Here is a 24,836-nt window from a genome sequence, read left to right on the forward strand (position 1 = left end):
GTATCAAAGATATGTTTGCTTCATAGAATGAACCCATTATTTTTTTGATTGTGTCATGTTTAGGTGAGAGTGACACCCCACTCTTCCGCAAGTCTAACCCACAAGGTGCCTGCATCTAACTCCTCAGCAAATGTATTCTTCTTGTTAGGTGTTACCAAGATGACTGAAACTCACAGTGACTTTCTGAACAGCATACTTGAACCTTGCCCTATCCTGCAACATAATCACCATCTCTGCAATACTCAAGCACTAGTCACTAGTCACTGTGTGAATCCATCTCTTTGAGGGTCTTCTCTTCTGCTGACCCTCCCCTTTTCCATTCCAAGCATGATGTCCCTTTGCAAGTATGGGCTTCTTCTGATCGAAGTATGTCCAAAATATGTTAGATAGAGCTTCATCATCCTTCCCTCCAAGGAGCACCCTGGTTGTTGTACCTTCTCCAAGAAAAAAAAATATATATATATATTATTCCATATTCAGCACTCTGCTCCAGCACCACAGCTCAAAGAAATCTATTCTTCTACTCATCCTTTTTCAATGTACACCTTTCTGATGTATAGAAAATAATTGAAAACACCATGGCTAAGATCAAGTGCACCTTAGTTAAACAGAAATCGTTGCTCCTCAGCACTTTGGAGAGGTCTCTAATTCCAGACCTGCACAACACTACAGATTTTCTGCTTTCTTGACTGCTGTTACAAAGGGATATATTGTGGATCCTAGCAAGATGAAATAATTAACCATTTCAATCTTCTGTCTATCTGTCATGGTGTTGCCTTTTGGCCCAGAGGTGAGGAACATTGTTTTTTTGATATTGAGGTGTCAATCACATTGAAGGCTGCAGTCCTTGCCCTTCAACAATAAGCTTCTAAAATCATCCTCACTTCTGGTAAGCAAAGTTGTATTATCCAAATATTGTAAGTTGTTAATGAGCCTTCTTCCAATTCTAATGCCATATTCTTCTTCATATAATTCATCTTCACACATGATTTGCTTAGCATACAGATTAAATTTGCTTGGGTGTCAGTTGTGGTCTCTTTGGGGTATATTCCCAGTCAGTAGTGGAATTGCTGAGTTAAAATGGTATCTCTGTTTGCAACTTTTTGAGAAAGCGCCATACCGCTTTCTACAGGGGTTGCACCATTTTACACTCCCACCAACAGTCTTGTGCTGTCCCTCAACCCTTACAAACATGGTATGCCTCTTCAAGGATTGGTCTCTCCATACATCTTGCCCAAAGTACGTCAGATGAAGCTTCAGAATCCTTGCTTCCAAGGAGCAGTCCAGTTTCACCCTCTCCAGGACAAACCTATTCCTGGGCCCTTATTTTTTGCTATTTCCTTCAAAGCAGCTTGAAATTCTTCCTTCATCACCATAGGCTCTTGCTCATATGTTATTTCATTAAATTCTCCTGTATCTGCCAATTCCTTTCTATACAATGACTCAGTAGGAATTGGATGCCATTCCTGCTTCCAAACCTGTCATAGTATGTTATTGTTGTTCTGTGCAATTGAGTCATCTGTGATGCATAGTGACCCTATATACTGCAGCTCTGAAACCTTCCCTGTCCTGAGTCAGTCTCATTACCACAATCAGCTCCTGGCCTAGTTTTCACAGCTGATATTGAGCTTCTCCAGCGGTTTTTTCCATGGATGTAATCGATCTGATTCCTATGCATACCTTCAGGTGAAATCCATGTGTATAATCTACGTTTATGTCTCTTAAAAAACGTATTTGCAATGAATGCAGCAGTAAAGGTATTACAGAGACTACAGAAATACAATATAGATGATGAGAACAAAATTGATGAAAATGACCTCGAGTTTTTATGACATGATGTTGAAGGAAGCACAGATGCCAAGCCTTGAAATACATCTTTCTTGATTTTAAACCATTCAGTGTTCTCTTGCTCTATTCAGCAAATGGTCTTCTCAGCTAGATACAGGTTTGTTTGTTTGTTTTTTTTAATGAGCAAAAATAAGTGATCTGGGATTCTCACTCTCAATGTTATCAACAATTTGTTATGATCTACACAATCAAATGCTTTTGCATAAGCAATAAAACACGAATATGCATACTTCTGCTATCTCCTGCTTCATCCAAGATTCACTGTAGATCAGCAATTATATCCTTAGTGCCATATCTTCATTTAAATCCAGCTTGAACATCTGACAGTTCTCTATTAATGCACTGTTCCAACCATCCCTGTATGATCTTCAGCAGGATTTTGCTTTAATGTGATATTAGTGATATTGTGGAATAATTTCTGCATTCAGTTGGATCACCTTTCTTTGGAATGAAAACAAATATGGATCTTTCTCCAGTCAGTTGGCCAGATAACTGTCTTCCAAATTTCCTGGCGTAGTCTAGAGCTGCATCTGTTCGTTGAAACATGTGATTTGGTATCTCATCAATTCCTGGGGTCATACTTCTGCTGATGTCTTCAGTATGACTTGACATTCTTCCTCCATCACTTCTTGATTGTATACTACTTTCTCTCTTGGTTCCGTTTCAATCAATTCATTTCTATTCAATAACTTGGTGTATTTCATCCATCTTCTTTTGATGCTTCCTGGATCATTTAAGATTTTTTCCATAGCAGACTTCAGTGCTGTGACTCAGGGCTTTAAGTTTTCAGTTCCTTCAGCTTCAGAAGCCCCTATCGTGTTCTCCTTCTTTTTTTCTGACTCCATTTCTTTGCACATTTCATTGTAACACTTTTCTTTGCTTTCTCAATCTACTCTTTGAAATATTTATCTCCTTTACTTTAGCATTTATCCCTTTTGTTTTGATTGCTTGTTGTTCTAGGGCAATTCTCAGAGTCTCTTCTAACATCCATTTCTGTCTTTTCTTCTTCCTCTGTCTTTGCAAAAATCTTTTGCTTTCTTTGTGAACGATATCTTTGCTGTCATCCCACAGCTCTTCTGGACTTCGATCATTAGTGTCAAGTACCTAAAATCTATTCTTGGATGCTTTTTAATTCAGGTGGAATTGATTTAAGATAATATATTGGGTCTTGTGGACTCATTGTTATTCTCTTCAGCTTCAATTTAAACTTGCCCATGAGTAATTGATGGTCTGTTCCAAGCCAGCCCTTAGTCTGGTTTTGATTGCAGATAGTGAGTTTTTCCAATAGTTACTTCCACAAATGTAGTCAATCTGATTCTTAAGCATTACATCAGACAAGGTCCATACGTATAGTCATCACTTGTGGTTTGTTTTGTTTTAAAGGTATCTGTGATGAACAAGTCAGAGCTCCTGACAGTTGCCTTAGGGCATCCACTTGTCTAGTAAGCCTCCTGCTCCAAAGGCATGTGGTTTTCTAACAAGATGCGCTCAGAAACTCACAGTTCCATTTCACATTGCTCTGTAGTTTCTTTGCCTCTTTAGCTCATCTTTCTGTGCCAACCACTTGCTGTTTGCTGCCTTTCAGGTGTAACAGTCTCCTGTCTTTCAAAAATATCACATCCAAAGAATACCCTGAAATCTATAGCTTTTCTTTTTCTTTTATATGTATTATAATTCATGATTTCATATACTTAGTTATTATATCCAGTTGGTTTTTAAAAAAAATTATACTGGTTTATTTCCAAGTTTGGATACGTTATTTTTCACACCAAATCTTCCCCATTTCCTTTATCACCCCACAACCTTATGATTAACCACTCCCTCCACCCATCCTCACCCCTCTGCTTTCACCATCCCCCTCCACTTGGATCTTCAGACTCATTCTACAATAATGGTTTTATACAATATTTGTCCTTATGGGACTGAGTTAGTTCACTCAGCATAATGTTCTCCAACTCTTTCCAAGTTAGGTAGTAATTTATAAAAAAATCATTGTTCCTGTAAGCTGTATTCCATTGTGTAAATGTACCATAATTTCTCCATCCATTTGGTGTGGCTGAACATCTGGGCTGTTCCCATGTTCTTGCAATGGTGAATAATACTGTTAGGAACAGTGGTGTACAAGTTTCCGTTTGAGCCTCAGTTCTTCTTTTCTTAGGATATATTCCAAACAGTGGAATAGCTGGATCATTTGGAATTTCCATGTTCACCTTTTTGAGGAAGTATTAAAGTGCCTTCCAGAGTCGTTATACCTTTTACAATTCACCAACAATATATAAGAGTTCCTATCTCACCACATCCTCTCCAACATTTATTACTTGCTGTCCTGTTAAGCTTTGCCACTGTTACTGGAGTGATATAGTGTCTCATTGTGGTTTTGATTTGCATCTCTTATTGCCGGTGATTTGGAGCATTTTTTCGTATATCTGTTGGCCATTTGGATATCTTCCTCTGTGAAAATTCTTTCCCTGTATCTTTTGCCCATTTTGTAGTTGGGTTATCTGTCTATTTCTTGTGGAGGCCCAGGAGTATTCTATAAATTTTTGTTATGAGACTCTTGTCTGAGATGATATTACCAAATGTTTGTTCCCAGTCAGTGGGTTTTCTTTACACCTGTTGGAAAAAAGTTTTTGTTACGTATAACGATTTAATCTTTAGAAGGTCCCATGCCTCAATTTTGTCCTCGTCAGATTGTGCATTTCTGGCTATATTTGTCAGTCTCTTTATACCATAGGCTAGGACTTCTAAGCTTGACCTCAGTTTGTCTCTTATGAACTTTATGGTTTTGGGCTTTAATCCAAGGTCTCTGATCCACCTTGAGTTGATGTTTGTGTATAGTGTGAGATGTTGACCCTGTTTCGGCTTTCTTAGGGTAGTTTGGCCAGCACCATTTGTTGAAGAGGTTATCATTTCCCCATTTGATAGATTTTATCTCCTGGTTGAATATCTTTAACCATAGAGAGTTGGGTCTATTTCTGAGATCTCAATTCTGTTCCATTGGTCTATGTGCCCATAATTGTACCAGTACTACGGTGTTTTCATTACTACCACTGTGTAGTAGGTTTTGCTTTCAGGGAGTGCTATACTTCCCACTTAAGTTTTGTTTCTCAGAAGTGCTTTGCTTATTCAGGGTCTCTTTCCTCTTCAAATAAACGAAAAAATTTCCCTTTTGACCTCCTTGAAAAATCAAATTGGTATTTGTATTGGGATTGTATTGAACAAGTTGATTGCTTTTGGTAGGATTGTTATTTTCACAATATTGAGTCTTTCTATCCGTGAACAGGGCACATTTCTCCATTTCTCTAGGTCTTTTATTGTGTCTTGCAGAAACGTTCTGTAGTTTTCTTTGCATCTGTCTTTTGTATTTCTAGTTAGGTTCGCTCCCAAGTTTCTCAGTTTGTGGTTTACTATTGTAAATGGTATTGCTTTCTTGGTTTCCTTATTTGAGTTCTCTTTGTTATTATAGAGGAATTCTACTGATTTTTGGATATTGATCTATCTTGCCACTTTACTAAACTGGCCTACTTACAGGGTTTTTTGGTTGAGTCGTTGGGATTTTCTGTGTAAACTATCATACCATCCGCATATAGCAATAGTTTAAACTATCTCTTTGTCAATCTGGATACCTTCTATTTCCTTCACTTGTTGCATTGCTCTAACAAGCACTTACAATACAATATTGAATAAAAGTGGTGACAGTGAGCAACCTTGTCTGTTCCCTGTTCACAAGCAAAATGCTTTTAGTCTTTTTCCATTGAGAATGTTGTTGGCTCTTAGTTTTTCATGCATACCTTTCATTACGTTGAGGAAATTCCCTTCTATTCCAATTTTGCTGAGTGTCGTTATCAGGAAGATATGTTAGATTTTGTGAAATGTCTTTTCTGCATCAATTGATTGTATGGTTCTTGTTATTTACTTTGTTAATATGGTAAATTATGTTAATTATTTTTCTTATGTTGAAACATCCTTTCATACCTGTTATGAATCCTTCTTGGTCATGGTGATTTTTTTTAATGTGCTTTTGGATTCTATTGGCTAAGATTTTGTTAAGGATTTTTGTTTCTATATCCATGAAAGTTATAGGTCTGTAGTTTTCTTTCTTGATAATAGCGTTGCCTAGTTTTGGTATTAGGGTTATGCTTGCGTCGTAGAAGGATTCTGAGAATGTTCTTTATATTTCAATTTTTTGAAATAATTTAAGTAGAATTGGTGATAGATCCTCTCTGAATGGTAGAATTCATCTGTGAAGCCATTTTGTCTAGAACTTTTCTTAGGGGGAAGTCTTTTTATAACTTTTTCTATTTCTTCTTTTGTGAAAGGTCTGTTCAAGTGTTCTACTTCTGTCCTTGTCAATGTGGGTAGGGTAACAGTTTCAAGTTTCCATTTTCTCTAGGTTTTTTAATTTATCAGAATGTAGTTTTTCATAGTTTATTGATATTATCTATTTCATTTCATCTGGTTCTATTGTGATGTCATCTCTGTCACTTCTTAACCAAGTTATCTGTGTCTTCTCTCTTATTTTTGTTGTTGTTGTTGTTAAGTTTGCCAGTGTTTCGTCAATTTTATTGACCCTTTTGAAAAACCAGCTCCTGGTCTCATTGTTGGTTTCAATTGTTTTTCTGTTTTCTATCTCATTGACTTCAGATCTTATCCTTATAATCTTTTCTTCTAGAGGCTGTAGGATTAGTTTATTATTCGTTTCCTATTTGATGAACATGTTTAGTTAGGTCATTGATTTTTCTCCTTTCTTCTTTTTGTTTTGTTTTGTTTCAAATGAGTTTGCTTATTGCTATGAATTGCCTCCTGAGGACTGCCTTAGCTGCACCTCAGAGACATGTTGCATATTTTATTTTCATTTGTTTCAAGGGACATTTTAAATTTAATTATTTATTTTTTTTAATAACTCAATCATGTTTTAGCAGAGACTTATTCAGCTTCCCCATGGGTGGTTTTGTAAGCTTCAATCTTCTGTCGTTAATTTCTAGATTTTTGGCTTTGTGATCTGAGAAGATAACTTGGTATTATTTCAATGTTTTTTCATTTGCTGAGGCTTGCTTTGTGTCCTAATATGTGATCTATTCTGAAGAATGTACCATTGTACTTGAGAAGAAAGCAAATTGTATTTTAGTTGGGTTCAGTACCCTGAATACATACACATGGTTGAGTTGGCTGATTGCATACTTTAGATCTTCTGCATCTTTGTTGAGTTTCTTTTGAGCTGACCTATTCTTTGATGATAGTGGTGTGTTGAAGTCTCCTACCACAATAGCGGTGCTATTTCTTTCTTCAATTCTGTTAACCCTCTTTTCATGTATTTTGCAGGTCTATAATTTGGTGTATAAATATTGACCAAGGTTATGTCTTCTTGATCTATTGTGTCTTTAATTAGTATTTAATGCCCTTTCTTATCTTTTATGATGGTTTTCATTCTGAAATATATTTTATCAGAGATTGTTATTGCCACTTCTGCTGCTTTTTTGAAGTTGCCATTGACTTGGCTTATTTTTTCCCTCCAGCCTTTGATGTTGAGTCTTTCTTCCTCTTCTTTTTTTAGATGTGTCTCTTGCAGGTAACAAATACATGGACTATGTTTCCCTCCCCCCCCCCCATTCTGCTACTCCTTTTCTCTTAATCTGTGCATTTATTTTATTCACATTACATGTGATTATTGTCAGGCCAAGTTTTACTTATGCCATTTTGTCATGTTTCTTTTTCTATTATTTCTTGTTATTATGGTCCAGGCACTTTTTTGTGTGTGTCTCCATGTGAAAGATTTCACTTAAAATTTCTTGTAGTTTTGGTCTTGTTTCCACAAATTCCTTAGGTTCCTTCTTTTCTGAAAATAATTTAATTTCTTCTTCATATTTGACGGAGAGCTTCACTGGGTATAGGATCATTGGCTAGCAATTGTTTTTGTTCCACCTTCTGTATATTCCATCTCATTGACTTCTAGCTTGCATGGTTTCTGCTGAGAAACCAGAACTTAATCAAATTTTATCTCCATTGTAAATGATTCTTTGTTTTCTTTTGCTGCTTTTAGAAATCTATTCTTATCTTTTAATTTGGAGAATTTGACTATGATATGTCCTGATGTTTTTTTCTTTTGGGGGCCTAGTCTATTTAGTGTACTTCTTTTTGGGCCTAGTCTATTTGCTGTACTTCTTTTGAAAAGTTTTATTCTGATTTATTTACAAAGTTTGAATACATTGTTTTTCACAAAAGATCCTTCCTATTTCCTTCATCCCACCCACCCAATGGCTTGTGCCACCCAATGATTAATACCTTACCCACCCATCCTCACCCCTCTATTTCCACCCTCTCCCCGACCTTGGATCCTCATATTCATTCTACAATATTGCTTTTATACAGTATTTATCCTTATGGGACTGAGTTAGTTCACTCAACATAATGCTCTCCAGTCCCTCCCAAGTTAGGTAGTAATTTAAAAAATGATTGCTCCTGTGTGCTGTGTAGTATTCCACTGTATGAACATACCACAACTTTCAATTCATTCATTTGTGGTTAGATAGCTAGGCTGTTTCCATGTTCTTGCAATGGTGAACAATTCTGCTATGAACATTGATATACAAGTTTCCATTTGAGCCTCAGTTCTCATTTTCTTAGGATATATTCCAAGCAGTGGAATAGCTGGATCATATGGAATTTCTATGTTCAGCTTTCTGAGGAAGTGTTAAACTGCCTTCCAGAGTGGTTATACAATTGTACAACCCCACCAACAATATATAAGAGTTCCTATTTCACTACAATCACTACAACATTTATTGCTTGCTATCCTGTTTAGCTTTGCCACTGTTACTGGAGTGATATGATATCTCATTGTGGTTTTGAATTGTATCACTTATTACCAGTGATTTGGAGCATTTCTTCATATGTCTGTTGGTCACTTGAATACTTTTCTCTGTGAAAATCTTTCTACATCTTTCACTCATTTTGTAATTGGGTTATCAAATTTTTTCTTGTGGAGGCTCAGGAATAGTCTATAAACTTTCATTATGAGACTCTTGTCTGAGATGGTATTGCCAAATGTTTTTTCTCAGTCAGTAGGTTTTCTTTTCACCTGTGGGAAAAAATTTTGAATGAACACAGGGTTTTAATCTTCAGAAGGTCCCATTGATCAATTTTAGTCTTTAGATTGTACATTTCTGGCTGTCTTTGGCAGAAGGGTGCTGTGCTTCTTGAATGTGGGTTCCCCTGTTCTTGAAAATACCTGGGAAGTTTTCTTCTAATTCTTCCTCCACAATTATCTTAGTGATTTTCCTGTAACTCTCCTGTTCTAGAATTCCAATCACACATATCTTATTCCTTTTGATGTTATCCCACATGATTGTAATGTTTTCTTCATTTTCATATGTCTCATCTCTGATTTTTCTTCTAGTGTGAAGCTCTTGTCTTTCAGCTCACTGGCTGTTCCATCTCCTTAGTTCTACTTTTTTGTTCTACCAGCACGTTGGACACTTCTGCCATTTGGGTCTTAATATTCTGGATTCATGCTTTTCTGTTATTTCCAGTACTATGTTGGCTGTACCCTCACTGTCTTGTATGTTCCTGTACCTCTTTGTACTATCAATTCTTTCTTCCATCTTTTGCAGTTTCTTCTATAGCTGTTCAAGTTGTTCCTCATCAATGTATTTCTTCTGGATTATTGTCTCTGGGTATTTGCTTTCTTACTTGTTTCTTCCACCATTTACATCTTCTGTAGCTTTTCAAAGAATTCCACACCAACTTATTTCTTCTGGTTCTATCTGGGGTAGTCAATGGGTATTTTTTTTTTTTTTAGAAAAAGGATTATTTTGTTTTTTCATGCTAACTGAGGCAAACCGCTGTTTTCTTGATACTATGTGAGTCTTTCCTTAGTAGATATTAGGTTGTTGTAACTCTCTAGTGATTCAGAGTATGCCAATGTTTTGTGAAGGACCTGCCTATTTATGCTCTTTGTTGGGCCTCAGTCTCAACAGCAGTGATTCCCCCAAAGTACCTAAACAGGAAACCGGGAATCCTGTTATTCCCTTCCAGAACTGGCATCTCTGCCTCATTCTAGCTGCTCGAACTCTCCCTTCTGTTTGAGCTTTAGGGGTACTGCATGGTGTATCTAAAAAGCAGTGATTCCCCCAAGGTACTGTGGGTTCTGCGCTGTGCCTCTTCCTGCCACACCACCCATATCCAAATTTTCATAGAAATTTATCAGTACTTTTATTATGCTACCAAATATCCTCTACATTGCAATGTAATTATTTGTGTACATATGCTGCTTTGTATATTGGGCCTAGAGTTAAATCTGGTTTTGAATTGCTACAGAACTTGATACTATGTATTCTACTCAATTAGTTTTGAACAGATAAATGGTGAGTGAAATAAAGCTTTACTTCTAGCAACATTATGCAAACATTAAGGTGAAGTTAAAAAATTTGTTATTTTATTTGATAGTTTTTAAACAAAGTCTAAAAGTAGATGTAAAACTCATGAAAATCAATCCAGAAAAAAGTAGAATAAGTATTTCTAGAATCAAGTGATTGTGTTAATGACCATTTAATTCTGTCATTTCATGGTCTAATCATTCGTTCATTTTATTTCCAATATGTATATATGATTGAATGTTTCCAAACCACATTAATTAGGGAAGTAGAGAAATAATGATAATAGAACAAAAACAAATGTCTTGAAAACATTGCATGGTCCAACCTTAATATTCAATAAATGAGAAGTCACATAAAACCTACTTCAAAAAAGACCTATTTCCACTTTAAATAATAAGAAGCTTATTAGAGTACCAAAATATAGGATCAAACTACTCAGATTAAAATCTATATTGGTGAGGTGCTATCAAGTGAATTCTGACTTTGACCCCTCATACAACAGGATGAAACCTATACTGATCGTATGTTACCTTCCGTATTGTAGGTACATGTGAGCCCGTTGTTGCAGTCTATCCGCCTTTTTAAAATTTCTTCCCTTTTTTCATTGCCTCTCTACTAAGGATTATGTCTTTTTCCCAGGAATTTGTGCTTCCTGATACCATAGTAAAAGCCAGAGTATCAGTCTCACATCTCACATTCCTTGCCTCTAAAGATTGCTCTGGCGGTACTCCATTTAATACACATTTGTTCTAGCAGTCTGTGGTATAGTCAGTATTATTCTTTATCACACTGTATTTGTGCCAATTATTCTTTAATTTTCCTTTTTCATAAAAATAAAATTTTACTTACAAAGTTTGTATACCTTGTTTTTCACACCCGATCTTTCCTGTTTCTTTTACCCACTCCTCCCTCCAACCATCAGATTGTGCAACCCTATGATTCCTCACCCCTCTGCTCCCTGCTCCTGCCCTTGGATCCTCATACACATTTTAGTAGTTATCTGTTTCTGCAATAACCGTCTAATACAGTATTTGCCCTTATGGGACTGAGTTAGCTCACTTAGCATAATGCTACACAGTCCCTCCCAAGTTAGGTAGGAATTTTCAAAATCATTGCTCCTACATGCTGAGTAGTATTCCATTGTCTGCCAAGTGAACTAACTCAGTCCCATAAGGAGGACACTATGCCTTTTTTTGTTGTTCAACTTTCTCATGTATATAGCACATTTGAAAATACTATAGGTTTAGTAGTGCAAACTTCAGTCACCAAAGAAAAGCCATCAAAGCATCAAATACTTAATAAGGTTTTAAGGAGGCTTTTTACAGCAGATTTGCTCAGTGCAATACATCATTTGATTTTAGTACTCTTGCTTTCATGGATATTGATTATGCCCATGTAAATATAATTCATCCTACAAATTTATTCTTTTCATTCAAATGTTTACCAAACTAAAACACAAGTATAGGTAAGGTTAGTGCTATTTGTTACAATGGCTCTGAAAGGTTTTATACAATAATTACTTTTATTATGCTATAATGTAAATTTCATGATGCTACTCTTAGTCTATTAATCAAAAACTACTTATTGAATACTCAGCCTTACTCTAGGCGGAGGGAATAGAGCAATGATACAAGCATGTAACCCATATTCTAAGTAAGTGATACTAGATAGAATAAGAAATTATCATAGAATTTTTCCAATATAGTTTATATTATCAAAACATTCTTCAGATATTGTCTTTATATTACAAATAAAAGTTTAAGATTGTTAGAAATTCAAGGCTAATAAACTAAACCAACATCAACTAAACTAGTATTTTAAGGCTTTATCACCAGCAATATTCGTATTATTAATATATTTGAAGTTTATTCAGCCTTTGTTTTCATGAAAAGGTGATACTTTACTTCATATAGCTTAGCCCCCAATGTCATTAAAAGTCTTGTTTAAGATTCACACATTAGACCATTTGGATCTTGTGCAAAGCAAGCCTAAATATTGTTCTGAGTTTATATTCACATTGTGCAATGTCATTTGGTTAAATAAGCATTTACTTCTTTTTTTTAAAACCTCTATTTTTTTTCCTGTGAGGTCATTTTAATTATGACACAAGTTTTACTCATTTTAGTTACCAATTTCCTCAATGAATAAAGTTTAATGATTTTTTTTTAAATAGTATGAAAAGTTTTGACACCAAAAAAGTCATTGTAATTGAAAATAATCAAATCATAAAGCCACTAGGGGGCCCACCCGCTACAATATGTGTAAATCATTTGATGTCACAATCCAAATTTATTTCTGGCTTTTTAGAAAGAACATAGTACAGAACTTTCATACTACACTTCATAGTATTGTATAATGAGTTGAAAATAATATTTTTAATCACCAAAATGAATCATAACAACAGAAGATCCTTGAATCATCAAAAAGTGTACACCTTCTAGCAAATTTATCAAAATGGATCTGTAATTGAAACTTGGGAAATGATGCAATCTGCCAGACCCTATCAACACCACTTTCTTGTCAAGTCTTTCTTGCAGCTACAAAACCACTAGCTGTACCTGTCAAGTGTTGATATCTGAGGGCCTGAAAGTCACTTTTGCATAGAAAGCACTATATGGCATTAATTCAATTGTCTCTTGTAACTGAGAAATATTTGTAATCAACTTTTAGAATTTAACTGAGTCATTGTCTTTATGGAACATTTTTGTTACTATTTTATAATTTTATAAAAGAAGACCTTTGAAAATAACTGAGTTGATCCTTACAGAACCGATAATTTGATGTTTCTAGTAAAAGGCATTTTCCAATATTTTATGAATTCCTCTTAATTTTGTTTTGCTTTGTTTTGTGTATACTCCAGGGGCAGTTCAGTATTAATCTGGCAGGCACTGGGATGAAGATATCCAGCACAGCAAAGTGGCTTGCTCAGGGGAGCTATGCCTCTGTCATTATACACAGATCACAAGTAAGTCCTGCTGTCCAAAGAGTCCACTTGAGATACTTCTGTGTTTTTACTAGCATTGACGGTCCCATCTGAGAGTGATTTATAAAGATAATTTATGACCAAACAGTTAAATTCTGAAATTATGAATTAGGTTGCTTTATAAACTTTACATATATTGATTTTTATTTTAATCCCTTGTTACTATATTTTTTAGGAACATTTTACCAAGTTTTAAAGCATTTTTGCCAATTTGCTGTGCTGAGGTAATCTAGGTTTGCTGTGACACTGAACCTTGTGCCAATGAAGTCTCAAATGCCATAATGCAACAACTGTACCATAGGTGTGTCAAACACCATAATGGCTACCCATCATAGGCTGTTAATGGAGCTCCCAGATCGCTTCAGGTTTGGAAGCAAGAGTGGCATCTACTTCCTAAACTACATGTCTCTAAAAACTCTATAAACTTGGAAAAATGATGATAGTCAGCAATTTGCTGTATTGAGGTAATCTGGGGTTGCTGGGATGCTGAACCTTGTGCCATTGGGAGTCAAATGCCATAATGGCCTGCCATGGTGGACAGTGTTTGTGGAGCTCACAGTTTAAGATAGGTTTGGAAGCAGGAGTGGCATCCACTTCCTAAAACACATGCCTCTGGAAACTCTGTGAACTTAGAGAAATACCGATACTTATAGAAACTTTTCAGGCCTTTTGTTCATAGAGTCATTATGAGTTGTGCTAAACTCAATGGCAATCAAAAACAACAACAACAACAACATATTAGTTTCACACACACACACACACACACACACACACACACACACACCTCCTTTGTTACGTGGGTGACATAATCTTATTTCTGAAGTGATGAGGACTTGAGATGCTTCCTGCAGAAGGTTAAACACTGTAGCCTTCAATATTGATTGCTTCTCAACATCCAGAAAACCAAAATAATTTCTACTGGAGTTATAGACAATGCAATGATGCACAGAAAAGTTATTCGATTGTCAATGACTTTATCTTACTTGGACCCACAGTCAATACACTTGGTCCCAGTAGTCAGGAAATTAGGAGACATATTGCTGTGGGAAAATCTGTAGTCAGAGACTTCTCCAAATTATTGAGGAGCAACGATGTCAGTTTGATGACTAAGATGCTCCTGATTCAGGCCATGGTTTTTATAGTCTCTTGCTTTGCATCTGAGAGCTGATGGTATAAGAACTGATGCTTTTGAACTGTGGTGTTGGAGAAGAGTAATTAATATCCCATGGACTGCCAGAAGAGCAAAAAGATATGTCTTGGAGACAGAGCAGCCAGAATGCTCCTTGAAGGCCAAGATTATAATGTCTCATCCTTCTTGCATACTTTGGACATGTTGCTAGGAGAGATTGTCCTTGGAGAGGGACGTTCTGCTTGAGAAGATGGAGGAATCGTCAAGGAGAGGGAGACCCTCAACCATGTGGGTTGACACAATGACTGCAGCAATGGTCTTGAGCGAGTCAGAAATTGTGAGGATGGCATAGAATAGTACAGGGTTCAGATCTAGCATTCATAGGGTTACTACAAGTCATATTTGATTTAATGGCATCTAACAACAGTATACAGACTAGAAATGTCTGAACATGAAACATCAAATGTCAGAGAAGAAGCTGAGCTCCAATCCCAAAGACACTTGGTTCAGACCACCAACTGCTTGGAGGGAGAAAGATAAGCAAGTTCCTCCTGCGTGACTTAGTGCCTCTGAAAACTTGTTGGAGGGTCAGCTGTAGGTTGGGTCTGACTGGACGACTCACCACAGTAAAGGACTAATGACTGAACCTTGGAAAGAAGTGGAATTTTTTTCTCTCTGAAGGGAGTTTCAGTGGGGAGTTTCACTGCTAACATAAAGGCATCATCTCTCTGATGGGTCAAATCCATGAGAAACTCTACAGGAGAAACATGAGCAATCTTTTCTCATCCAGTTTTGAAACTCAATGGAGGGCCAGCTATGAGTTTTTGAGTTGTAGGTCAAGTACCAATTACCATTGTGTCTCTTCTGACTCATTGCCATTTTTATGTATGCCAGAGAGCTGGGTTCCATAGAGTTTTCAATTATCAAGCCTTTCTTCTGATAGTATTTCAGAGGGAAGTGTACATTTTTTGCTATATTTGCTTCATTATTTCTGTGTAGTGATCAGCGGCCACACAAGACTCATTTGTCACTTAGTATATATAGTTCAAATTACCTTTAAGAATTAGAACCACAGCTGCTCTGTGGGAGAAGGCTAAGCAATCTCTTCCTATGCAATTTGTTGTTGTGTACTTCTGAGTAGGAACTAACCTGTAGCTGTCCCTCCAGGGAGTTTTCAGAGGCAGTAAATCAAGTGGGAGGAGATTGTCTCTCCTTCTCCTGTGCAATTTTACTGTCTCTGAAAACTCCTCGGAAGTTCAGCTGTGAGTTGGTTCTGACAGGATGGTATGTAACAATGTATGGTTGCATTCTTTTTTAACTCTCTCTGTCTTTATCTGAGTAGCATTGATATTTGAGTTTAACTTTTCAATACATGTATGCATAGTTGAACTGATTTTTGCTTTTGCTGTTGTGTACTATAATGTACACTTTATAAGAGGAGATCTGTCTCCTATTTATAGTTGTGGTGTCTTGGAGAGCGTGACTCTGGAGTAAATCTGAATGTAGGATAAAAGTAGGGAACTCTGTTGGAATAGTCCTTGGAGAGTTAGACTGCTAACACACAGGCAGCACCTCTCTGGTTGTTGGAATCCAGCTGAGGCTTCCTAAAAAAAAGATGGGCAATTTCCTCTGGAATTTACCACCTCAGAAACTCATTGAGCTGTTCACATTCCATTGAAATAAGTGAGTGATAGATGAAGTCGTTATTGTAGTTGTTAACACTATGAACAATGTATCTGAACGCAGTCCTGTCCTGTGACATCTTCATATCCACTTCCCGATACACTAGAGCCCTGTGTCAATCCACCTGTTCAAGGGTTTTCCTCTCATTTGCCAACCCTTCACCATTTCCAGCATCAGATCTCTTTCCAAGGGATCACCCCTCCAAGCAACATGCCCAAAGTATGTCAGGTAAAGCCTCATCATCTTTGTCTCCAAGGAGGATTCTGGCTGTAGCATCTCCAAGACGTATTGGTTTGTTCTTTTGACCATACTTGGGGTGTTCAGTGCTCTTCTCCAACACCACAGCTCAAAGATGTCAATTCTTCTTCTGTCAAACCTATTCATTGTCCAGCTTTCAGATGTATAGCAATTGATCAGCAAGACCATGGCCTGAATCAGGCTTACTTTAGTCCTCAAACTGACATCATTGCTCCTCAATAATTTGGAGAGGTTCATAACTTTGGACTTTCCCAGTCTCCTGATTACCTGACTGCTGGTACCAAAGGTGTTGTGGATCCAATTATAAGATGAAGTTGTTGGCAGTTCAATCTCTTCTCCATCCATTGTGAGGTTGTCTATCTGCCCAGTGGTAAGAATCTTTGTTTTCTTGACATTGAGATGCAATCCATACAGAAGGCTGCATTCTCTGATCTTCTGCCACAAGTTTTTCAAGTCTTCCTCACTTTCAGCAAGCAAGGTTGTATCATCTGCATAACAGATTATTTATGAGTCTCCTTCAGATCCTAATGCCACATTTCTCTTCATAGAGGCCAGCTTTTTGAATAATTTGTTCAGCATACAGGTTGAATAGATATGGAGAGAGAATATAACCTTGATACACTCCTTTTTAAATTTTAAACCTTGCAGTGTCCCCCTGTACTGTTCGCATCACAGCTTTCTGGTCCAGGTGTAGGTTTTGCATGAGCACAAAAGTGCTCTGGGATTCTTATTCTTTTTAATGTCAGCCACAGTTTGTTATGATCCTCACAGTCAAATGCCTTTGCATAGTCCATAAAGCACAAAAAAGACACTCTTCTGGTTATGCCTACTTTCAGCCAGGATCCATTTGACATCAGCAATGATTATCTCTAGTGCCCCAGCCTCTTCTAAATCCTGCTTGAACTTCTAGTAGTTGCCTGTCTCTGTACTTTTCTAGACATTTTTGAATGATTTTCAGCAGTATTTTGCTTGCATGTGTTATTAATGATATTGTTTCATAGTTTCCACATTCACTTGTTAATCTTTCTTGGGAATAGGAACAAATATGGAGCTCTTCGAATACATTAGCCAGACAACTGTTCTCCAAATTTCCTGGCATACACTGGTGAGCTCATCCAAGGCTCTGTTAATTGAAACAAGTCAATTAGTATCCCATCGATTCCTGAGGCCTTATATTTTGCCAGTCCCTTCAATGTAGCTTCCATTTCCTCTTTCATTACCATTGGCTCTTCCTCATGTGGTACTTCCTGGGATTTTTTCAGTGTCAGTCTGTTCTCTTTTTTGTACAGTGATTCGGTGTCTTTCCTCCATCTTCTTTTGATGCTTTCTAGGTCATTCAATATATTGCCCATAGCATCTTTCAATATTGCAACTCAAGGTTTAAATTTGTTTTTTAGTTCTCTCAACTTGAGAAATGCAAAGCAAATGCTTCCCTTTTTGTTCTCCAATTCCAGCTCTCTGCACATTCCATCTAATTATTTTATTTGTCCTCTTGAGCTGCCCTTTGGGTCAACATGTTCCTTTTTATTTTAGCTTCTTGATGCTCTAGTGAAATTTTTAGTCTCTTATGACATCCATATCAGCTTTTTCTTTTCCCTCTGTTTTTGTAATGACCTTCTGCTTTCTTCATGGATAATATCCTTGATATTATCCCACAACTCACAAGATCTGCAACCATTGGTGTTCAGTGCCTCAAACTTATTCTTAAGATGATCTTGAAATTCAGATGGAATAGATTCAATACTATATCTTGGTTCTTGTGGACTTATTTTAATTTTCCTCAGCCTCAATTTGAACTTTTATATTAATAATTAATTATTTGACCCACATTTGACCCCTGGCCTAGTTTTGACTGACGATATTGAGCTTCTCCAATGATTTCTTCCACAGATGTAGTCAATTTCATTCCTATGCAGTCCATCAGGTGAGATCTATCTGTAAAGTTGTCTTTTGTGTCTTTTTAAAAAAGTATTGGATTGAGAGTCAAGTTAAAATTATTTTTGCCTACATGACAACAGTACCTATTCTTAAAATTTTATGAAATCGCTTTATGTTGATAAAAATATATTATGTTCTTTTATCTAGTATTTGTTGTTGTTGTTATGTGCTATTGAGTCACCTACAACTCATAGCAACCCTATGTACAACAGCCCTAAATCCTGCTGTATCCCTTGCCAATTTTATTGTTTCTGACACACCTATCCCCATTATCCCAGTGACTAAATCAATCCAGCTCATCAAAGGTCTTCCTCTCTTGTGCTGTCCCTCCACCCTCCCAAGCATGACATCCCTCTTCAAGGACTGATCTTGCATTGCGACATGTCCAAGATTCTGAAGAAGCTTCAGAATCTCTGCCTCCAAGCAACAGTCTATCTTCACCCTCTCCAAGATGAACCTGCACCACAGTTCAAAGGCATCAATTCTCCTTCTATCATCCCTAGTCATTATTCAGCTCTCTGATGCATAGCTAGTAATTGCAAAGATAATGGCTTGTATGAGGTGCACCTTAGTTTCCTGACCAACAATGTTGCTCTTCAGTACTTTGGAGAGGTCTCTGAGAGCAAACTTTTCCAATGCAATTCATATTTTAATTTCCTGGCTGCTAATAACAAGAGTGTTGATTGTAGAGCCAAGCAAACTGAATCTGTGAACAATCTCAAAGTCTTCATCATCTATTATGATGCTGCCAATCTTAAGGATGCTTTAGGCAGAATATTGAATAATCTAGGGAGCATTAAAATAAAATGGAAAGAGTATACAGAGTCATTGTACCAAAAGAAATTGGTGAACACAGAAGAATTTCATCAAATAATGTATGAGCAAGAGCCTGTGGTGATGAAGGAAGAAGTTCAAGCTGCTCTGAAAGAATTAGGAAAAAACAAGGCCCCAGAAATTGATGGCATACCAACAGACATATTTCAACAAATAGATGCTGCCCTGGATGTGCTCACCAAGTTGTGCCAAGAAATCTAGAGGGCAACCACCTGGCCAACTGACTAGAAGAGATTTCTATTTGTTCCCATTCCAAAGAAAGGTGATCCTACAGAGTGTGGAAATTATTGAACAGTATCACTGATATCACATGCAACCAAGATTCTGCTTCAGACTATCCAAAAACAACTGGAGTAGTACATCAACAGAGAACTGCCTGAAGTGCAGGCTGGATTTAGAAGAGGGTGTGGCACTAAGGATATTATAGTTAATGTCGTATGGATCTTGGCTGAAAGCAGAGAGTACCAGAGGAATTCCTATCTATGTTTCATTGACTGCAAAGGCATTGGACTGTGTGGATCACAACAAACTGTGGCTGACTCTGAGAAGAATGGGAATCCCAGAACACTTGATTGTGCTTATGTGAAATCTATACTTGGACCAGGAGACAGCCATCAGAACAGAGCAAGGGAACACTGCATGGTTCAACATTGGGAAGAGTGTGCTTCAAGGATTTCTCCTATCTCTATATCTTTTCAATATATATGTGGAACAGATTATCTAGGATGCTGGGCTCTATGAGGACAAGTGTGGCATCAGGACTGGAGGTAGACTCATCAACAATCTGCGTTATGCAGATGACACAACCCTGCTTGCTGAAATTGAGGAGGACCTGAAGTGCATGCTGCAGTAGGTCAAAGACTGCAACCTTCAATATGGATTAAAGCTCAATATCAAGAAAATAAAGAATCTAATATTTACTTGTAAATTAAATACAATACTTTAAGCATTCTATTTATGAAGGTCATGAAATTATTATTTAATTAGTAATAACCTTGAAATTGTATGCTTCTGTTATATGGGTAAACTAGAAGACCTTAAGAAAAAAAAATGATCATGTATTTTGAAGTATTTATTTAACATATTCAAAGCTAAGCCTTTTTTAAGAAATGAGAAGAAATTGATTCTTTAAGGAAATTCTGGGTAAGTATAAAGGTAGAACTAAATGAACGACCAGAAATACTACCAGGGTATAGAAGAGATCATGGCACTAGAGACATTATCACCAATGTCAGATGGATCTTGACAGAAAGCAGAGTACCTGAGGAACGTCTATCCGTGTTAAATTGACTAAGCAAAGGCAATTGACTGTGTGGATCACAACAAATTGCAACTAACATCGAGGAAAATGAGAATCCCAGAACACTTGATTGTGCTTATGTGAAACCTATACTTAGACCAGGGAAGCAGTCCTCAGAACAGAGCAGGGAAACACTGCATGATTTAAAATCAGGAAAGGAGTGTGTCAGGGATGCATCCTGTCTCTGTAATTTTTCTATCTATATGCAGAACAGATCATTTGGGAAGCAGAGACTTTTGAGGAGGTATTTGACATCAGGATTGGAGGTAGACTCCTTAAAAATCTATGTTATGCAAATGACACAACCTTGCTTGCTGAAACTGAAGAAGACCTGAAGTGCTTGCTGTAGAACGTTAAGCACTATAGTCTTCAATACGGATTGAAGCTCAACATCAAGAAGACAAAGATTCTCAACACTGAGACAATTGACAGCACCATGAGAAATGGAGAAGAGATTGAGGTTGTTAACAATTACAGCTTACTTTGCTCCATAAACAACACTATTAACACCAGCGATAAGAAAATCAAAAGATGAATTGCCTTGGGAAAATCTGTTGTCAGAGAACTTTTTCAGAATACTGAAAAGTAACAATGTCAGTCCACAGACATAAGGTGTGCCTGATCAAGACCATAGTCTTTGCAATTATTTGCTATGCATCAGGGATCTGGACAATGAATAGGGATGATAGAAAAAGAATTGATGCTTTGAGCTGTGGTGCTGGAAAAGAGTCTAGAACATATCATGGACTGCCAAGAAAACAAATAGGTCTGTCTTGGAGAGGATAAAAGCAAGTTTCTCCTTGGAGGCTAGGATTTTGAAGCTCTGCCTCTCATATTTTGGGCACATTGCCAGGAGAGACCGCTTCTTGGAGAAGGACATCATGCCCATAAGGGTGGAGGGACAGCACAGGAGAGGAAGACCCCAGATGAGATGGATTGATACAAAACCTGGGGCAATGTATATTGATGTGTCAGAAGTAGTATGACTCAGGACAGGGCAGGTTTCAGAGCTACTGTACATAGGGTCACTATGGGTTATAGGCTGCATGCGACTTGATAGTACATAAAAACAACAACAAATGAATATACTGACTACATAATTAAATTTTTAGACATTTTTTGTTTAAATACAAAGACAACTCTGGCTGTGTCACCAGATTATATGAATAATTAGCCAAATTATTTCTTTCCCCCTTATTTAATGCTTATTTCACAGACTATTTTCTTATTTAATTAGCTAAGAAATATCTTTAACATTAAAGAAATATCTTTAACAATTATAATGTGACACACAAATTATACACACACACACACACATATCCCATGAACTCTTGCTTCATTGTATGAAACTAAGATACCTAATATACTTAATGTAAATGCATAAGTATTTTTATTCACTACAGTAAATGTAATAATGATTAAGTGCTTATTTAAACAATAAGTTTTGAGAATAAGAAAGAATACAAAGTTAAACATTACTATCATTTCCACTAGAAGATTTCTGGGGGAAAAAAAAAAGAAACTGCAAAGTCCCTGCTCTCAAAATCTTCTTCCACTTTAAAATATCTTAGAGTAAGCCTCCTCCCTTAGTCTTCTTATTTAAAGAAAAGAAAACAAACACAGCTTATCTTCTTCAGTAATGTTGGAAATGCTATCTGTTTTTGTCTCATCTTATCAGTATGTCTCCTCATCATAGGACCTAAAGCTGAGAGAAATTTAGAGAGGGCACCACCATGTCCTGACTACTCCTTTATCGCATTCCTTCCCCCTCATTCTTTGGTGAATGGCTCTTCTTAGAAAATGTTCTCCCTTTTATGCCCTTTCCTAATTATAATTACTGCTTTTTCTCCTTTTGAATAATATTTCCTTTTACCACTTTCTTCAACACTTTTTTCAGGGTATGTTTTTAATGTTTCCATAAGTTATTTGAGGTGTATAGGTTAAAACACGGATTTTATATAGTTAAGCTTAAGTTTATGTAACATCTTTCTTTTATTCACCCTAAGAGAATTTACATGAAGTAAGCTAACTATTGTTGCTGTTATTGATTGCTTTCAAATCGTGCAAAACTAATAGCGACTCTGTGAAAAAAAATCCTGAAGCCCCTCTACAACCATTGACATTTAACAAAGTTCATAGAAATTCCAGGGGCGGGTTGTTTAGGAAGTAGATGCCACATATGGAAGAATTTCTAGGAAATAACTGGAATAAAAAAGAAAAATTGAAGAAAATTACGTGAACTTGATGAAATTGTCTCAATATTAATTAATTGCCATCAAGTTAGACTGACTCATAGCAGAGCCTCCAGTGGATTTTAGAAGTATCACACATGAGGTATTACACACAAGGAGACTGCCCGTCTTTTCCCCAAGGAGCAGCTGGTATATTCAAACCTCTTGCCTCTGGGTTGGCAGTGCTACTCCTTACCCACTTGTTGTGTGTACTGTAGAGCTGGAACTAAGCCATGTCTGATTCTCCAGTAGGTTTTCAGAGACAGTTCATTGTATGGGAGGACATTGTCCATCCTTCTCCTGCGGCGCAGCTGGTGGCCTTGAACCGCATGCCTTTGAGACTGCAGCACAGCTTCTTGCCACTAGGCCATCAGAATTAGTCTATGCTTAATAGCCTTTAAGTGGTGAATGTGAATATCATATTATAGAAAATTATTTTAATGTACATATTAGATCATGGAAAATTATTTTAATTTTCACATGACCACAGATTAATACTAATCCTAAAATACTATGACGTTTGACTTCAAATGCAATTATTGAAGGAAATATAAGTTAGAGACATACTATTCAAAATGAATGCTTTTTATACTTTATACATACAGACATTTGTCTAGAATTCTCATATTTCTGCCTTTTCATATTTTCAGGACGGAACCAAAGTTTACGGCAGATGTGGAGGGCTCTGTGGAAAATGTATTCCTCATGTGAGTACTGGTCTTCCAATTCAAGTATTATGAAAATTCAGCAATCATAAATCTCTGGAACAAGCAGATAACTGGTGCTTTTACTTCTTCATTTCTTCTCTGAGATTTATGTGTCCAAAATGGCTCTGCCTGTTTTTTCAGGGTGCTCACTAGGGATTCCAATCAATGTTGATTTTTTTTGCAAGGTTTTAATAATAAACTGATGTATGATTCCAATCTAGACTTCTTACAGAGGACATCAGAATTTATGGTAGAGAATACAGAGGTGCCTGAATGAGTTATACCAAGTTCATATTGCTGTTAACAACTTGTACTGGACCATAATTATATGATGACTAAAACCAAACCTGATAATCTCTGTTTAGTGTTCCACTGTACAACAAAACATCTTAGGTGCTTCATGTTAAAGTTGAGAAAGTATAAATTTGCAAAATAAATTATTCAACATTACCATATTTATTATTGAATCTTTCAGGTGAATAACAAATTCACATTTAACAAGTACATAGTCATTTTACTTTTCTACTGATACAGTTTAGATGCTCTTGTTTAATTTTTCTTTATTTTTTTACTGTGGATTATGGTGCTTTAATTAAAACAATAGTAATGAAAACTGTGGTGCAAATTTTACATTAAAACCTCATGTTTGTTTAAATAAAAAAATATGATCTTTTGGGGCTATAATCCAGGAAAAAATGTTATATTGAAATTTGCTTTTTAAAACCTACCTCTAATTTGATTGTACTTATTTTACAAATAATGCTTTATTTTTTATAATATTTATATTCTATAATGCCGTTATAACTCTTGTATGTGTATATGCCTATTCTTATATTTTATTTTCTCAAAGTTATATACTACATCTTATTAATCAAATGATAAGTGAAAATTTTTTGGAATTATGAAGTTCTTGTATCAGTAAACATGAAATTATGTTTATATATGCAAAACTTTTAATAGAGTTGTTAAAGTTATTTTATATATGAGGTTTCTCATATATAGACTTTAAGAAAACAGTATAAAATTGACTAGGGAAATTTCTATGGTATTAAGAGTTTTTTTAAGGTGAATAATTTAATCGTGTATTGTGTAATAATGTAATTTTTAAGATAAAAAATATTATTTTTCTATAGCAACTGTCTATGTAAACCAAAAAAACAAAGAATTCAATCTACTAAGATTTTTCCCCCAGCAAATAGTAGTGTATTAGTTTCACTCACAGAAATATTTCCCCCACATATTTCTTAGAGATTTATTGTACTTATAAGTTAGTAAAGCAATTTTGTGCCGATATGGTTGAGCATTTGGCGGTCTCTGTATCAGAAATGAAGTATTTTGCACTATGTGCCTTAAACCAATTGTAAACATGAGTATGAAATGAATGTTTTAAAAATGTTTTTTGTTAGTAATGAAATTCTTATGATTTATAAACCTTTTAATAATAAACATATTTGTGTGATAGATGAGTATTTTGTTTTCATTTTCTTTCACAAACATTTATAAACAATATTTATAAGGTTAAAATCACTCCTGAAATTCTAAGAATATTT

At 36.2% G+C, this 24,836-nt stretch overlaps 1 protein-coding gene across 1 annotated transcript in view; it reads left to right on the plus strand.

The window, feature by feature from the left end:
- The window catches only part of LOC102857539 (A disintegrin and metalloproteinase with thrombospondin motifs 20-like), a 280,569-nt gene extending 257,250 nt beyond the window's left edge, over nt 1-23,319 (plus strand). Inside the window, exons 37-38 of the mRNA XM_006888233.1 lie at nt 13,084-13,188; nt 23,230-23,319. Coding sequence (XP_006888295.1) covers nt 13,084-13,188; nt 23,230-23,319 — 195 coding nt within the window. The remainder of the gene's footprint in view (nt 1-13,083; nt 13,189-23,229) is intronic.
- The last annotated feature ends 1,517 nt before the right edge of the window (nt 23,320-24,836 follow it).

Source organism: Elephantulus edwardii, unplaced genomic scaffold, assembly GCF_000299155.1.
Source record: "Elephantulus edwardii isolate Elephantulus edwardi_28Jun2011 unplaced genomic scaffold, EleEdw1.0 scaffold00065, whole genome shotgun sequence".
Lineage (NCBI taxonomy): Eukaryota > Metazoa > Chordata > Mammalia > Macroscelidea > Macroscelididae > Elephantulus > Elephantulus edwardii.